General features: G+C 47.0%; 5 protein-coding genes across 5 annotated transcripts; 2 read left to right on the forward strand and 3 right to left on the reverse strand.

The window, feature by feature from the left end:
- Positions 1-2,324: 2,324 nt before the first annotated feature.
- Positions 2,325-3,036, forward strand: F5Y00DRAFT_265133 (uncharacterized protein; the record flags this gene model as incomplete). The annotated part of the gene is made up of 2 exons (XM_048011758.1): positions 2,325-2,439; positions 2,492-3,036. The coding sequence occupies 2 exons, from the start codon at positions 2,325-2,327 to the stop codon at positions 3,034-3,036; spliced, it is 660 nt and encodes a 219-aa protein (XP_047861728.1).
- A 460-nt stretch (positions 3,037-3,496) lies between these two features.
- Positions 3,497-7,992, reverse strand: F5Y00DRAFT_245344 (acetyl-CoA synthetase-like protein). The gene has a single exon (XM_048008952.1). The coding sequence runs from the start codon at positions 7,659-7,661 to the stop codon at positions 3,807-3,809; it is 3,855 nt and encodes a 1,284-aa protein (XP_047861729.1). The 5' UTR covers positions 7,662-7,992; the 3' UTR covers positions 3,497-3,806.
- A 3,338-nt stretch (positions 7,993-11,330) lies between these two features.
- F5Y00DRAFT_160522 (uncharacterized protein) lies at positions 11,331-12,233 on the reverse strand. The gene is made up of 2 exons (XM_048004690.1): positions 11,748-12,233; positions 11,331-11,578 (listed from the first exon to the last, which is right to left on the reverse strand). The coding sequence occupies exon 1, from the start codon at positions 12,189-12,191 to the stop codon at positions 11,811-11,813; it is 381 nt and encodes a 126-aa protein (XP_047861730.1). The 5' UTR covers positions 12,192-12,233; the 3' UTR covers positions 11,331-11,578; positions 11,748-11,810.
- Positions 12,234-13,772: 1,539 nt separating this feature from the next.
- Positions 13,773-14,702, forward strand: F5Y00DRAFT_255004 (TATA-box-binding protein; the record flags this gene model as incomplete). Its single annotated transcript, XM_048010242.1, has 4 exons — positions 13,773-14,023; positions 14,081-14,168; positions 14,222-14,636; positions 14,686-14,702. The coding sequence occupies 4 exons, from the start codon at positions 13,773-13,775 to the stop codon at positions 14,700-14,702; spliced, it is 771 nt and encodes a 256-aa protein (XP_047861731.1).
- Positions 14,703-15,481: 779 nt separating this feature from the next.
- F5Y00DRAFT_255005 (FAD dependent oxidoreductase) lies at positions 15,482-16,979 on the reverse strand (the record flags this gene model as incomplete). The annotated part of the gene is made up of 2 exons (XM_048010243.1): positions 15,482-16,392; positions 16,511-16,979. 2 exons carry the CDS (start codon positions 16,977-16,979, stop codon positions 15,482-15,484), a joined length of 1,380 nt encoding a protein of 459 aa, XP_047861732.1.
- Positions 16,980-17,007: the final 28 nt, after the last annotated feature.

The raw sequence follows: 17,007 nt of genomic DNA on the forward strand, positions 1-17,007 counted from the left end.
AATATAATATTAAAAATAAATATATTATAATATTTAAAATTTAATTAAAAAATATATATTATATTTAATAAATAAAATTATATTTAATTAATAATTATAATAAATATATAATATTATTTTAAATAAAAATTATTTTAATTAAAAATTTTTACGTATATATAATAATTATAATTATAATATAATTTTAAAATTTAAATATTTATTTATAATAAAAAATAGCTATAAATATTAAAATTATATTAAATCTATTATTATTTTCTTAGCATATTTGTTTAAAATAATTTTTAAGATATAATATAATAACGGTAAACATTTTCAAAGACCCCCCCCGGGCGGTAAGGTATGATTTAAAGATGTATAAAACTTTTGACGAAGCCCGCTATAAGCCGCTTTAAACCGCGCTCGGAGAGTCATGTAAGCCTATCATCTGCTCGTGATTAGGAAGTAAGCTTCCATTAGGTACCTAGGTATTTCGTCTATTTTGTGGCGGGAGTGGCTTGAAAGCTATGCGGGCTGGCGGGGTGAGGCTTACAGTTAGAGTACCTAATTCCGCACATGTACTTAGTACTTCCTTTACCAAGGCATCTTTTACCTCCAAGGCCGGAATAATTAATTCGTACAAATTCCCACTCGTCTACAACTCCCGAGGTCAAATAGCATCTTGTCGGTTGTACCTATTGTAAACTCGAGAAATCATCATATATTTACGTCGAATATTATTCGCAATAAACAAATTCCGGCCATGTTGTAAATCCTCGAGAATGCAAGCGCGTATAGTTGCCATTCATCACTTAACAAAAGACAAGGCATTGATGGATCCTCCTAACAGATCCTCATGATCGTTTTCGACATCCAAGAATCTCACTAGTTTGGCATTTACAGCAGCATATCAAGTCGCCTATTTTCTCGTCATGATTTGCCTTGGCTTGATCTTTCTGCGACGCTATTCTCGCATGATAAGATCCAAATGAAGATCTACGTTTACACTCGTACGGACTGCCGGATAGCACACGGTCCTAGTGATCGGCGGTGATATTAAACAACGATATTAAACCATGTCGATATGTATCAACACCAAGCACTTTTATGTACGAAGCAGTGACCTTAACTTGTTATTCTCAAAAGCATCATTAATGAGAAAGGCTGGCTGTAAGCGCCTACACCGAAGCCATTCAAGCTTCTGATACGTTTCGTATATGTCCGTACTTTGAAGCTTGAAAGACACAGCCACTCTTCTTTCTATGTTCTGAAATCTAGATCACGACCTAATTGCTGTTCTGAGCCGTTTCTAGACTAGTCGTGTTATCGAGAGACTCCTGGCTGCAACCGGAAGTCTTATTTCCTTGGATGGTGAGCTGTCAACCCTGCATGACGCTTGGGACATTTGACATTTGACATTTACTGTTATTGTCTGTTTATATGTGGTGTACTTGTATGTGCGCTTCCTAGTCAATACCCCTGGTGTGTCCCTGTCTGAGGCTCGTTTGATCTGCCCCGTGCGACGTTTGGGTACTCCTGATGCCGAGAAAAGTCGATAACCTCAAAGCGGCCAAGAGATCCCCACGCATTCTTGGCATCTCAAGTTTCAACTCTAATGATTCCCAAGGATCTCCTAATTGATCTCCCCGGTGCCACTCCAAATCTGGAGTGCCAGATCTGCGATTTTGTCAACACCGCTTGTATGATCTACAATAGGGACTCAACCGGTCATCTTATTCTACCTCGCCCCATGTTTTGAGTGGGACGGAATGTCTTCTTGACGTGTTTGGTCTCAGTGGGTCTACAATCTCGTCAACCCAATCGGAGCTTCACTTACATGCCTTGTTCCCTGTGTTTCTTAAGAGCTTTTTGATATTGGTGTTATAACGTCTTAACGTACATACATACACTACCTTAAATCAAGCTATGTCATGTTTACAAGCATCATTTGTGACCATGGGGTTAGCTGCCAATTAGTTAGAATGTAACCGTCTATCACAGACCTTGCGATGCCACGTTAATCAGGGATAAGATAGTCGAGCTCATCCAAGGTTCGACAGACTTCAATTGTCCATAAAATGCTCGCCTCCCCGTGCTGTTCAATCTGATCTTATTTTCGTTTCTTCACACATCCACATCAGCCTCAACCGTCAACCTTTCCTTTCTAGGTCGTTTCTTGTTCTTAAGAGGTGAGTTAAGTCGAATATCCAACATGGTCTGGTCTAAGCTAACTGTATGAAGCTGTGCTCATACCTTCTTTTACGCTGTATTATTTCGTCACTTGACAACTTTATTTCAACCTTCTTTATTTTCTGTTAAGTGTCTGGACATACACTCTTTTCAACATGAAGAACTTCGGTGCTATTTTGATGGCCTTGGCCACAGCCGCCTCTTTCGCTGCTGCCCTACCAACCCAGCAACCTCAGGGAGCTCTCCAAGCCCGTGCCCCTCGAGAATTCGGTATGCACCGTTCTAGTCATCTTGGCATCAACAGTACTAATCATATACATAGCTTTGGATGTTAGATTCCCCAAGAAGAAGCATCACCAGGGCGCTGCCAACAACGGAACTGCTGCCGCCATTGATGCCGGAGCCGCCAACAACGGAACTAGCAGTGCTGTAGGCGATGCCAACCAAGGGGACGGCAAGAAGGGCAAGGGTAAGGGCAACGCTCAAGATGGACAAAATGCCCAAGCCGCCGCTGCTCAGGATGGCCAAAATGGAACTAGTGCAGATGCCGGTGCCGCTGCAGGCGCTGATGCAGGCGCTCAAGCTGGTGCAGACCAACAACAAGGCGGCAACCAGCTCACCGACTTAATCGGAAACCTTCTAGGCGGCGGTGCTGACGGCGCAAACCCTCTCGCGGATCTTCTCGGCGGCGCAGCAGGCGGTGACGCTGCTGCTGGCGGTGCCGCCGGTGATGCTGCTGCCGCGAACCCTCTCGCAGGTCTCCTCGGTGGTGATGCTGCCGGTGGTGCTGCCGGTGCCGCCGGTGGTGCCGCCGGCCAAGTAGGTAGCCTTTTACAAGGTCTCTTAGGAAAGCTAGGAGGCAACTAAGCGCCTTCCAACTCTTAGAAGAAGGGTATCTTGTAAATTTTAGGTCATAGATGGGGGTAATCAGGACTTTCCGGGATTGTTACGGCTAACGACGGATGCAACGGCCGGGGATCTTCTAGCAAGTCTAGACATGTTGATCGGGTGTACTATTATCACCACAGGAATCTGACATGTTGTGTCAGGGGTTGATTTGGAGTTTTCCAACTGCGCCTTTTTAAAGAAGTTAGCAACAAGAACGCCAATAATAGAAAGTTGTGGATGTGGGAAACAAATTTTATCGGGCTTTCGAGCCTGTTCTAGTGTCATTTGTGAATGTGTTCCGCCAGTTGCTATTTTGCCCGAGTTAAGAGCAAGCTCCTATTTCCTTGGTGGGTTACTTTCTAAGAAGTATAACGTCTGAAACATGCGAATAGTATAAAAATAATACACAAAATAAACTTTATCTAACGATAGTTACTAATTATTAAACTTTTTATATAATACTAAAATAGTTTAATATATAAAAGACCCTTCCGTAAGCGCTTACGCGGACGAGTAACGCAGCTAGTTTGAATACTTCGTACATCATACAACAATCCATCCCATTATCATTGTCATAATACTCTTCAACTTCTCACCACCCCTTTTCTTTAACCGCCCTTTTACCCTCTCGAGCCCCTTGTACATCATACACCTACTCAGGAACCCAATCATCATGACCGTCATGAATCCGTTAATATGCAAAAATATTACACCGGGGCCACCAGTTATAGTCACTGATATCCGTACTCTTATATAGGCTCATCCCTGGGCTCAATCAGGACCTCGTTAACAGCAACGTGCGCGGGCTGACGCAGGGCATAAACAATAGCGCTAGCAACCTCCTCGGGGTGGAGGACCTTGGCGCCAGTCGGTTCGCCGTACTTCTTAATAGCCTCGGCATCGGTAGACATATTAAGGAGGTCGGTGGCCGTGTTTCCGGGCTGCACGGAGGTGACGCGCAGGCCGGACCCAGCGGTCTCGAGTCGTAGGCTCTGCAGTGTGGCCTCTACGAAGAATTTGCTCGCTGAGTACACGCCCAGTCCCGGGAACACTTTGCGGCCGGCATCTGACGAGATGGCGACGATGTGGCCCCCGCCGCGGGATAGCATTGACGGAACCGTGGATGAGAGACAATGCAGAAGACCCTTGCAGTTGACGTCGACGGTACGTTCCCATTCCTCCGTGTGCACGTTTGCCATCATCGTATAGTACATGACACCGGCGCAGGAGACGAGAATATCGACAGGGCCAAGCCTTTCCGTTGTGGTCTGTATGAGAGACTCGACCTGTTTTCGGTCTGTAACGTCTGTCTTCTGTACCAGCACTTTGCTTCCAGAGTTAGAGAGCTTGTTCTTGAGATCCTCGAGAGCCTCGGTACGTCGAGCGGCGATGGCCACATGAGCGCCTTCTCTAGCTAAAGCAGTAGCAACGGCGGCACCAATACCTGACGATGCTCCCGTAACGACTGCGACACGCCCAGCTAGCGGGCCTCGTTTCGAGTTTTTGGCGACTCCATTGGTTTGGATCCGTCGTGGAGCACGTGGTAACCAACCCCGAGCACAGAAGTGCCGAGTATAAGTCTCGAACAGTTTGTGGTCAATCTTAGGACGTTGGAGGCCAGTCTTAGCGAGAGCAGGCTCCGTTGCCGGATCTTTGAGGACGGTGACCCATTTCAAGAAATCAACCGTAGGCATGCCGCGACGGAGAATGTCAACTGTAAAAATGCTGTCTCCCTTGCTAGATCCTCTCTTTTCCTCCCACATGCCAACCCATTCGTCCCATCCAAGCGGTTCTGTGGGGTATCCAAGTTCGCCAAGGATTCCAAAGACCTCCTTGGTTGGTACTGGAGATGGGTCACCCAGATGGAATATGCGCTGGTCCGTATCCACGAGATCAGCTAGGGACGTAATCGCCTGACTGACGAAATCGACGGGAGTCATCTCAGCATACCAGCCTTCGATGTCCGGAGCGTGTCCTAGTTGCAGCGACTCTACGATCAGGGCGTTAAGGAGATCGTATGTATTTGATGACCCCGAGACACTATGGCCACTGATAGTTCCTGGACGATATATCCTCGCTGGTAAACCCCGTTTCGCAGCCTCGAGGACGAGCTGCTCTGCCACCCACTTCGTCTGGCCATATCCGTCTATTAATTTTTCAGGCACCTCGTCTACATCCAACATGGCGTCTTCAGACCAGCCTTCAACGGATGGCGGCAACACGCCATTAGTAGAGATGTGATGAACAGTCGCCCCTCCTCGGCACGCGAGTCGCAGAATTTCTCTCGTACCAAAAACATTAGCTCCCTGCATAGCAGCATAAGGATATACGAGGTTGACCGTAGCAGCCGAGTGAATGATAACCTGCACGCGGGAAGCCAAATCTTCAAAGCTTTCGGGTGAAAGACCGAAACGTTTCCGAGCCAAGTTTGACGGGACAACCTCTATACGGTCTAAAATTGAGTCGTTCCAGAGACCCAAATCGAGGAGGTTCTTACGAACTCGCGCTACTCCGGCGGAGTAGTTATCTTTTGAAAGATCCGCGAAACGAACGAGACATACGACCTGTGCCGAAGTAGTTTCTAGAATAGTGCTAAGTAGGAATGCTCCTAAGAATCCGGTCGTACCGGTGAGCAAGATCGTATCTGCGTCGCTAATTCGCTGCATCTTAGCTTCCGAAGGCTTGATCTCAGGGGGAAGAATAGAGTCCGCGCGCAGAACGGCAGGTAGATCAGCCTGTACAGATGCAGTATATCCATCACGCGCATCACAGACAACTTCCAGGTGTCCCTTTAATGTCGGGTTGCCAGCAAGGCGACTCAGAGCCACGGGGAAGCCATATGTGCCAGTGAGTCTTGTAACGAGGTCGACGAGCGCTAACGAATGGCCACCCAGATCAAAAAAGTCATGCTCCTGCTGCATTATAGATTTATAAGGGATATTAAGAGATGCAGCCCACATCTTCGCAATATCCTCGATAGTAATTTTCTGGTTGCGATGCTGGGGTGCCAGCGACGACGCAGGGCTTCGCGACCTGGTCGGCGAGGGAAGGCGTTTGAGATCAACTTTTCCGGACACTTCGTGAGTAGGCAAGCTATCTAGTTCAACCCAAAGGGCCGGAATCATATAATGTGCGAGGTGGTCCGACAGAGCGCGCCGTGCAACCGGACTGAATCCGGCCTCGTCAATTTTTACGACTGTTCGATCACCAGACTCATCTTCGTCCGGAACAATATAAGCGAGAAGTTGGCGATCGAGGCCGTCCCCATGAGCGACCACGGCACAGTCGCGGACTGCGAGGTGTTTTATTATTGCATTTTCGACAGCCGGAGGCTGCACGCTGTAACCCCTAATCTTGATCATTGCTCCTACACGACCAGTAATTTCAAGAAGCCCTGAAGGAAGTAACCGCGCCGTATCTCCAGTCCTGTACATTCGTGCGCCGGGTGTCTGATCAAAGGGGTCGTCGGTGAAAGCTTTCGCGGTCGCCTCCGGTAGGTTCAGATACCCTCGTGCCAAAAGTTTTCCTCCAACGAACAACTCGCCGCTAACGCCCGTCTCAACCTTTTTGCCATCCTCGTCAAGGATGTATGTATGCTCCGGGTCCAGGGGAGGACCAACTGGAACGACACGAGCTTCGTCATTAACCATATCCCTTATGTCTCCACAAGCGATTTCGTGGGTTTCGCTAGCACTATAGCAATTTAATAGGCGTGCCTTCGGGAGCGCTTTGAGAGCACGCCGCGCAAGGTCAGTTGTCACAACTTCACCGTTAAGCCATAATGTACGCAGATCCGGAAGACGGTCTCCGAGCTGTGAGTGTCGAGCAAGGACTGTTGCGAGCAGAGTAGGTGTCATGAGAGTTTCCGTGATGGTCTTCGAGCGAAGTAATTTAACCAGAGCAACGGGGTCGTAACTGGTCTCATCGGGAACAGTTACTACGGTCGCTCCGCGTAGTAACGGACGTAATATCTCCCAGACGAAGAACACATTGCAGGCCACACGGTCACCCGGTTTGACATCATTGACCCCAAATCTTAAGTCATACGATAAAACAGCTGCACTATGTGGGTTTGCAATCCCTTTGGGTTTTCCTGTAGTGCCAGATGAGTAGGACACGAAGGCAAGCTTCTCTAAGTCATCTTCGGCGGGCAATGGGGGTAGCGTCTTCGACGTCCCATTCGACAGAGCATCCCCATCTTCATATGAACTTTTATCGTCAAGAACTATGAGGGGAGTATTATAGTTGATCTTGCCAGAATGCGCCATGTGTGTTATTATCACGGTAGGTCTCGCATCTTCGATAACAGCGGCCAGGAGACTCGGAGGGTACGCAAGCTCCAGGACTAAGAATGCTCCGCCGGCACGGAGAGCAGCAAGGCAGGAAATAACATAATCTGCACTCCGTCCAAGCAAGATGCCGACAAGAGAATCTCGACCAACTCCGTCGTAACGAAGACGGGTAGCAAGTGCATCGACCTTGCGGTCGAGCTCGGCGTAAGTCAACGTCGTAGGTCCATCTTCCAGGGCAACGGCATCGGGGGTAGCCTTGACCTGTTGAAGGAATAGGGCAGATAGATCTTTGCTGGTATCGATGACAGTCATCTTCCCACCCTTAGCTAACCAAATCGAACCCTAATACCCTGAAATCGAATAAGGGATGAGGAGTCCGGTCGTGCAAACTATACAGCACACCCTCAAAGCAAAAGCACGTGACCACTTGATTTCGATAAAGACGGCCAGCTCAAGTGTTAATAAAAGCCAAAAAGTTCCTATTTCGTATATACGGGTCCAGTGGAACACAAGGGCGGCCCGGCAGTATACTCTAGAGGGTCTCGTAGAGGGTCACTTGGATTAGACTACCTCTTACATAGATGTGAAGCAGAAAAAGTTATCCGAGGATCTTGAGGAGATGTGGAGCGAGAGTTTGCAAGGCTTACTACGTATCGCAGTGTAGCTAGTACCTTGGACCAGTGCCGTAAACGGAGCTTTCCAGGGCTTATTCGTGTATCGTCGGAAGCCTAATAGAAGCCAAAAGAAAGCAATAAGGTACATAGAACTTTAGCTACTACCTGCCTACATCTACCAATGCATACTACCTCTGTATAACTAGCGGTGACGGGGATTCGCTGGCTTTTCTTAGGTACAGTACACGTTTACAACAACTACTACAGAATAATGGCCACTGGCCAGCAAACCGATGGGGATGATCCGAAATATAACAAATTCACACCGACATGTCCTATTCTCGACTATTCTGGCCAGTCCTAGATTGCCAACTCGCTATCATCGCCTATCATAAGCGCCCTGCGTACGAATAATATGTAGGCGTCTCGGTTGCGAAGCAATCCTCTCCAATACATACGTAATAAACCGTAATAGATCGACCGAGGGGTCTATCTTAACTCGGGATGGGAATCCCTAATTTGCCTCAAGCCTGCTGGCTTTTAACAATAGGGTGTGTGGCGGACGCGGGCGGCTCGTCGGCGAGTATAAAAAGCCACGAGCAGGGATGGCCAGGGGCAGTTTTCCCAAGCGAACGGTGAGTGGACACGATTATACCAATAGATAACGAAGTCTAGACGGTCTAGTCTCGATAGTCTAGAAGCCCAGAAGCCTCAGAGCCCGTCTGGGTGGAAACCCCCACTTAATCACATCATCACTTTGTTTTTTTCAACGGTACAAAAGGCTTGCAGGTTCTCTTCCACCCCCCCAGCCCCCCACCTCCGTCTGCAGACCCGCCGCATACCGACGACGATCGGGGTTTGGCGTCGGTGACCTCGACCGGTCGGGCTCGTCCTCGCCAAACTGATCTAATACCTACCATATCTCCGCCATCCATCACGAACACGTGTTATCATCCATTGTCGCTAGTCTTAGAGCCACACATACATATACCAACTAGCAACTCGTAACACTATACGACATACAAGATCTATAATTCATCAGTACAATCGTAAAAACAAGGGAAGGAAAATAGTGTATTGATAACTACCTAAGCACTATCTATCTTAACCTCGCTCCTTTCCTTTACGCAACTTCCAAATAAAAAAAATGCTTATACCCGTATATAAGATTTATTAAGGGAATACAACTTAAGTAAGGGGCCCCGCGCACGAATCGTGGATCGGGCATGGGGTATATGCCACGACACAACAGGGCTGACGGCTTCACCGTAACTACCTAATGTAAAAGATCTCACATCCCTACGAAAAGATATAATACCTTTTGATATTATACAGTCTTATTCGTACTAGCTCCTGGGGCGTGTCGCTAGCTACAATCTTACTTAAGACTTACTATGTATTAGCATCTTAGGTAGGAATGCTATAGTTGTCAAAGCTTAAAGCAATATCTAGAAGTTGTGAAAATGCCCCGCGAATAAAGTTCATAGGTAGGTAATCATTTAGTTTTACTCACCGGTGAGCACAAGTCTTTGTACCAAACCTATTGACCTAGACGTTGAATTACCTGTTGTAGTGGAGGTGTAGGTATTGTTTTATCTTAACCACGAGAACATTACCTTTGAGGTGACTTGACCAATCATAGTAGAGATGTAAATGGAAACGGAATATATCTCGACAGCCTTGGTCGTGTGCTCGTGAGGCTCTTTTAATTATATTATATGTAGGTACCTAGTCAATTATGTTTATAAGCTTCGTAGAAGCCAACTTTTACCAATCACCTAGGTTAGTTTTTCGTGCTCAGCATGTCTTATTTAGTTATTGGGTATATATACTTTTTAGAAAATAATCTTGACTTAAAGCAAGCTAGTAAGAATATACATAACTCATGCCATCGACTTTTAACTCTAATGCTTTAGTTGATGCTACCCGGCTACCACAATGATTGCTTCAATTAGCGAACTGGAAACAATTGATAGGTATCGCATTTCAGCCTTGAAAGTATGGCGGTGCTTTTACTTCTGGCACTTATAAGACCTATCAAGCTTGACTTGATGTTGACTTAATATTGACGATATTATAACTCTGAAGGGCTGCTGCCAACTAGAACAAATACTTACATTCACGTACATAAATATGCCGCTTTTAAAAGCAAAGCACATGCAAAGGTCAACCGTAACTCGACAAGAATGATGTAATAGACCATAGTTATATTATCACTAAATAATAGTTTTAACTAGAGCTTTTGAAGAGTTGTATCTTAACTGGTTATGCGGAGGGGAGAAATTGATATTACATTTGTATATCGATAAGAAATAAAAACAACAGCAATAAAAAGGAACACAGTGCATACATACTGGTTACCAGAGGCTACTTGCATGTTCAAGCCGCAAATTTGTGCAGCTTGCATTGTCAGACCGTTATCGTTACATCAGGTGATTTAGAGTACCGAGCGCTTGCATACACATCCCATACCAGCCGAGAGAGCCAAGCCTCCTAGTCTTACAGGGATGTCGCGTTCTCACCAGCGCGAAAATTAGCGCTCAGGCAGCAGCGGCGGACAATTATTACATACAACTTACCAATACGAACGAACCTGAAGTCCGAAAAAACAGGATTTAGAGATATCATCTAGGACTACGCCATATGATTTAAATCATATCAATATCGCGAGGAAGAAAAGTTTAAGTTGTAGTATACGGACTCGACAAGTGCACCGACCGCTGCATTGAACTCTGTAAGAAAAAGGGTTATCAATGAGTCATAGGTGTTGCCAAGAATGGATGCATAACAAGGAATTTTTCTTTGGTTTGTCTGGTTGGTACGTAGTGGTGCAGCTGAATGAGGCTGGTAGCCGAGGGAGGATTTTCATGAAAAATTGAAAATTTTCAATTTTTTCTTTTAGGTAGAAAATGATGCGTTTGGCCACTGGCAGGGATTTGCCTGAAGGCTACTGTGCACTAGAACAAGGTCCTTGCCTTGTGTACCGATAGAATACGAAACCACAAGAATGGATACCAAAACAAGGGGGGTTTGAACACGAGTGAGATCGAATATCATGTCGTTCAGTTCTCAACCAAAGCGATAACGCACATCCCCAAAGGAGAAGTGCGAAGATGATAATTTCTAGCTTTTCGATCAGGTTATTCCAGCGAACTCAGCTTTGAGAAACGCAAAGTTGTTAGACGAGCAAGACTCTTGTACGGGTTTCCATTCCTAAAAGGGAAAGGCGTCAAGAAAAAAACAAAAACAAAAGGAAAAATGACAAGAGAAAAAAAATGTGTTGGTCAAGGGTGGCGTTTTCCGATTGCGAGCGACTGCGGCTGGTACCTCCGAAACCACCGAAATGAGACCTACAATTGATCCACGGAAAAGGGATCATCACAGCCAAACAAAGAAAAGAGGGATAAAATAAAATTTGTAGGATGCTCGAGTGCGACAGCAGCACAACCTAACAATTTGCCGTCTCGTTTACCTCGTTTAGGTACTCGCGGGACGGAAAAGAAAGAGCTTGTTAATCCACGTAATCCTCTCCTGAACCATTGTTTGGGGTTTTCCATTCGCGATAAAATGTGAACAGATATGCATTCTTGTGGAGGCTGAGCGAAACCTGCGATACTGGCCAAGCGTCAATCAAAACACAAAAAGCATGATAATAGGGGTAAAAAGAGGAGGCGTTGTGAATGCGTTTCAGGGAGAAAGAAGAAGGCTAGGGGTGGGCAGGTAAACCAGGCCTCGCAGGGTGTGGTATGGTTGGGGTCTAAAACTCCGTCCTGCTCACACCCACCCGTCAATATTTTAGGAGCCTGGACTGGTGGCTATCCAATAGCTCCGGGCCCAGTGCGAACTGCTAGCCGTAAAACGGACTGACGATGCTTCTGCGTAGGTTGTGGATGTAATCGACCGAATCATGGGTTTCTGCAGCCACGAAAGCAGGACGCAAGTTCCGTCGATAATATAATATTGACCTAGATATTAGGTAGTAAGTATTAGAATAGACGAGAGCAAGGTGCGAATGAGCGTAAGAAAATTTCGTCAAGTCGCGTAGGACGTGGAATAAGTAGTGTTTAGTGTTTGATACGGACGCGAAAGTGGAAGGTTGCGTGGATGAAATAGTGCGATGACGAGGAACATGAGAAAGACTTGGTAAGAACTTAGAGTACGGGCAAGGAAAGAAAAAGATTAAGGAAGATAAAATAAGGGACAAGCGAGGAGACATGATTGGATGCATTGATGCTAGCGTGTCCGCTAAGGAAGGGAAGCAGGGAGCAGTGGATAGTAGGTTTCCGCCACACTGGGGCGTACCTACCTAAAAAGTCTGTGCGTACTTGCACGAGAGCGCTTGCCTCCAAAAATTATAAATTGCCCGGCTTCCCCTCAACATCAATGTTTCGAAAATTCTTGCGCGCGGAATCCCCGACCCGAAGGTCCCCTCTCCATAATCCTTCTCAGCCACAAACAATAAGTGCATTAGCCACAACGGACCTTTTGTCAGCAATTGCCTGTCAATTGAGTCTGACCCTCGTAATATTTTTATTTTTTTTTATTCACTCTCTCATAACCGCGTCACCATTGTTGGTACCCCCCACCTTCCTTCTAACAGTGATTGAGAGAGTACGTACCTTACAATACTTATCCTACATTTTACCCCGCGTCCTTTCTCATTTCACTCCCATCACTTCAACGTCACACCGCGGACTACTGTTAGCTACATCGTCTGCTTTGGGACCGAAACCATACCAAGTTATCATCGTGTATCGCGCTTGTTCGCTAAATTAGGCAAACAGGCGACACAAAGTAAAAATCGGAGGTGCCATCCTTTAGGTTGGTCCTTTGTTTACCAGTTGCTCGCCTATCTCAGGATTCAAGCATCTGTATCAGGAAGAGTAAACCCGCGTCTCACCTGATCTCGAGCATATTTCACACGCACGGATCACGGTGCTGTGTAGCCAAGAAGAAGAAGATAGATCAACAATAGAAGACGAGTTTTGAAGAAAAACACAAGGCTGAGGATTTGCCTTCCCTCGATACCGTCGTTGCGAGAGACCGAGTTTCCACCGCCGTCGTTGTCGTCGAATCCTATCTTAGATCCCTCGACCTCGACAGTCACTCATATCTTGCGCTTCGAATCAGTGGGAGCAAAGCTCACGAACTTCTCCGATATCATCGAGGAGTGACTTTTGACATCTGATATCTACATCTCGTGTGTGTGCCTTCAGGTTAACCGATCGAAAGATCCAACGACCGTATCGTCGTATCAGCCTCTACTGTGTTGGGGGTGTTGGGGAGACATTGACTTGTTTATCTCCAACACACTAATTGGTAAGGCTGTCTATTTCTTTTTTTATTTATTTGCCCCAGTACGAAGTCAATTTCTTCGACACCATGGAAACCGAACATACCTGTAGAAAACAGCCCTGATTGGGTATCTTAACTGCCTCATTCCCACTTCCGATATCAATCATCAATCACTCAGTACCTGACAACCTGACAACTTGACAACCCCCCACTTCTACCTGCCTCGCGGTCGGTCCGTTGCCCCTCCTCGACACCTGATTCATCGATACCTGAATCACCAATTATGATGGCACCAATTATTTTATTTTTTATTTAAACCCAGCCTCAATCTTGCATCTTCCGATTGTTTCGACAATTTCTATTTTTATCTCTACCAAATCTTCTACTGGTTGTGTACCTGTTTGGCTTCGGTGCGCATTGACTCTTTTAAAACTATTTTTCTAACCGCTTGGATCCCATAGGTCTATTCTTCTGACTCACTCAGCCTTAAAAAGCTTGAGCGTGCATTTGCAAGATGGAAACCATCCATACCCACCCGTCTACTGCCGCACAGGCCAAAGCCTTTACCGCGCCTGGTTCTCTATCCTTCCCCGGGGGTGCTGGTGATCTCACACCGCCTTCGTTCGATGCTGAGAAGGCTAACGGCCAGAGACCCGTTAACGGCGCGCCTCAGCAGGCTGCAAACGGTACCGGGGTGACTCCCGCCACACCCGCTGCTACACCTGCGGCTGTCCAAGGAGGAAGTGGGTTAACTCCTACCTTGCAGTATGTATAACCTATGTCGCATTTTTATAGACATTAAACTTACCGCGCATGATAAAGGAATATCGTCGCAACTGTCAACCTTGAGTGCCGGTTGGATTTGAAGACGATTGCCCTGCATGCTCGCAACGCCGAGTACAACCCAAAGGTATTGTAAACCCAGTCATTCATTATTTAGAAGACTCTGCTGACGAACACCAGCGTTTCGCCGCTGTTATTATGCGTATTCGTGAGCCAAAGACAACAGCGTTGATCTTTGCTTCAGGCAAGATGGTTGTCACTGGCGCTAAGTCGGAAGATGACTCGAAGCTCGCCTCGCGTAAATATGCTCGTATCATCCAGAAGCTTGGTTTCAACGCCAAGTTTAGCGATTTCAAGATCCAGAACATTGTTGGCAGCTGCGATATCAAGTTTCCTATCAGACTTGAGGGTCTTGCTTCGCGCCATCACAACTTCAGTTCTTACGAACCTGAGTTGTTCCCTGGTCTAATCTATCGCATGATTAAGCCCAAGATAGTCCTTCTGATCTTTGTGAGCGGCAAGATAGTCTTGACCGGCGCCAAAGTCCGAGAAGAAATCTACCAGGCATTCGAAATGATTTACCCTGTCCTGCAAGGTAAGCATTACCAAGTCTGTGCGTGTATTCTGTTACTAATATCATCCAGATTTCCGCAAGGTCTAGAGTCTTTTAACACGTTGACTTCATGGTTGACACGTGTTCTTCGAGTCACACCTTTGTCATCAGACTCTTTCCATCGGTTCCCATCCGGGATTTGTAAATTTACCGACTCCTTATGATTTTATGAATCTTCGCCTTACGAGTCACGACGTCGTTCTGGGCCGACCAAAGCCCATGGACTTCCGTCAATTGTATCATTGTCGTTTTCCAACATTGCATTGCATCGGCGTTAAACATAGGAAGGTCCTACTACACTGGAAGGAAATAAGGATGATTTCACATCACAAGGAAAAAAAAAAGAATAACCTCTTCAGATCCGGATTGGCGGCTTAGATTGCACCCGTGATACTTTCCGGCGGCATTCGCGCAGGTCGATAGTGCCGTATTAATTCGACGCATAAGGTTAGGGCTATACGGTTGGTCGTATGGCGTCGGTGGAGGCTGTGATACCCCGAATTGCCCGTCAGTATCGGTGGTTGCGTTACGAGGGTGGTAATGAGGTGGACATGGACTATCTCGGCGGCTTCGCTCCGCAGAGCTTGAGAACAAGGGTGATCTTGGCTGTATGCGTCATGATCCGTCTGGACATTTTAGTAACGTCTCACGTACTCCTCACGGTCCTTTATGGAACATCGTTTGGACTTCAGATGGATTATCATCACTTGAGGTTCTTCCTTAAGTAAAACATACATCTTTTCACCCATTGCGTTGTCATTAGCACTCGTGTCTTTTGATTCGTGATCTTCGTTATGTGATTTTATGGTTAAATTAGATTCGTAAGTTTATTTTTTCATTGCGTCTTGTAATGTTAGTCCCGGTTGTCCGCCCCGGCTGCCATCCTCTGTTGCTATCAACTCAGTATTTGAGGATCTCCATTCCCATTTTCTCCGAAGCTCTTCGGGGCATTTTCCTGTAATAGAGTCTACTACTTTATCACCAATAACAGGCAAGAATTTGAATGCGTGCCCGCTCCCCCCTGTAGCAACGAACAAGCCTTGCCAATATGGATGGTAATCTATTATCCAGTCTCCCGTTTCGGTATCTGTATACCAACAAAGTCGAGTTCGGGAGAAAGGTCGGTTTTGTAATTCTGGCCAAGGTATTATTTTCTGTAAACCATCTCGTAGTACTTTCTCGGCGTCCTCTGGAATCGAGAGACCTGCATCGTCGAGATGCGTATACGGCTGTGAGATCAGCTCCGGCGTTGCCGAACCGGGAACTCCTAGGGGCGGTTTTGACACCGGTTTGGGATTCAGATATCCATATGCATGCCTCGCAATCTTGAGCACACGATTGCGCGGAGGTATCACGAAGAGGCCCGTCGATACATTTAGCATCACTGGAACCTTTTCTAGCCTCTTTTGCTCCTCTTCGGTGATGTCCATATAACCTAGAACCTGGCCGGTGGCCACGGCCTGCGTTGAAAGATCTACCAGCGTAGGTGTCCAGGCGCCCGCGGCGACGACTACGAGATCGGCTGATAGCGTGCTGCCGTCCTTAAGTCGCGCCCCGGTAACCTTCCTTAACGATTCGTCTGTCTCGAGGCTTTCGGCTGTCCCGTTGACGAAAGTTACACGACCCGTTGCAGTGACACGCTCGTAGTACCACTTCATGCTCGCTTCAGCGTCTGCCCAACCACTCGCGGTATTGAGGTATCCCCAGTAAGCGAACTCGCCTCCCGTGCCAGATACCACTGTGTCAGTAAGTCAATATTTATTCTCATTTTAGTATGGCGTTTGGAGGGTTTAAAGTATAAGAATAAAATCTCCCGAATTAGCCCGAGGGGAAAAGGGGCTTTCGACGTTACGTACCGCCGACAGACCACGGGTTCTTCAAAACGCGAATTGAGCTTAAAGGCCGTCCTTCCTTATGCGCGAGCGCCATTGCATTCACCCAGCTTTTCTTAGCATAGGCAAGACCTGTTGACGTCCCGTTATCACGCACTAGCGGCTCGGAGTCGGCTCCTAAGATGAATCCGGACTCAGTGTACCGTCCCTCACCACCGAGAGAGGCCGGATCGGTCTGCCGCCAGTGAGCTTGTGCCTCTGATGCTAACGCTGCGTAGACCGGGTCCGCATAATCGGCACGGATGATCCTCGACGAGTCGATAGAAGAGGCATCCCGCGATGGGAACACGCCAGCCTCCGGGGAACGGTCTAGGATAGTTATAGAGGTAGATGCGAACTCGGGGCGCTTCGTCAACGCGAGGGCGGTGCTGAGCCCGAATACCCCGGCACCTATGATTAGGATGCTAGTAGGGGGGTCATGCTTGGGGGTCATATCTGGATCGAGAGTGATATCTTGGAGG

Source organism: Daldinia vernicosa (genome assembly GCF_022497035.1).
Source record: "Daldinia vernicosa strain CBS 139.73 unplaced genomic scaffold F5Y00scaffold_51, whole genome shotgun sequence".
In the NCBI taxonomy this organism is placed as follows: Eukaryota; Fungi; Ascomycota; class Sordariomycetes; order Xylariales; family Hypoxylaceae; genus Daldinia; species Daldinia vernicosa.

What these genes read in the sequence shown, in the direction of transcription:
- F5Y00DRAFT_245344 (XM_048008952.1), bottom strand. Translation starts at nt 7,661, where the DNA reads ATGACTGTCATCGATACCAGCAAAGATCTATCTGCCCTATTCCTTCAA.
- F5Y00DRAFT_160522 (XM_048004690.1), bottom strand. Translation starts at nt 12,191, where the DNA reads ATGCATCCAATCATGTCTCCTCGCTTGTCCCTTATTTTATCTTCCTTA.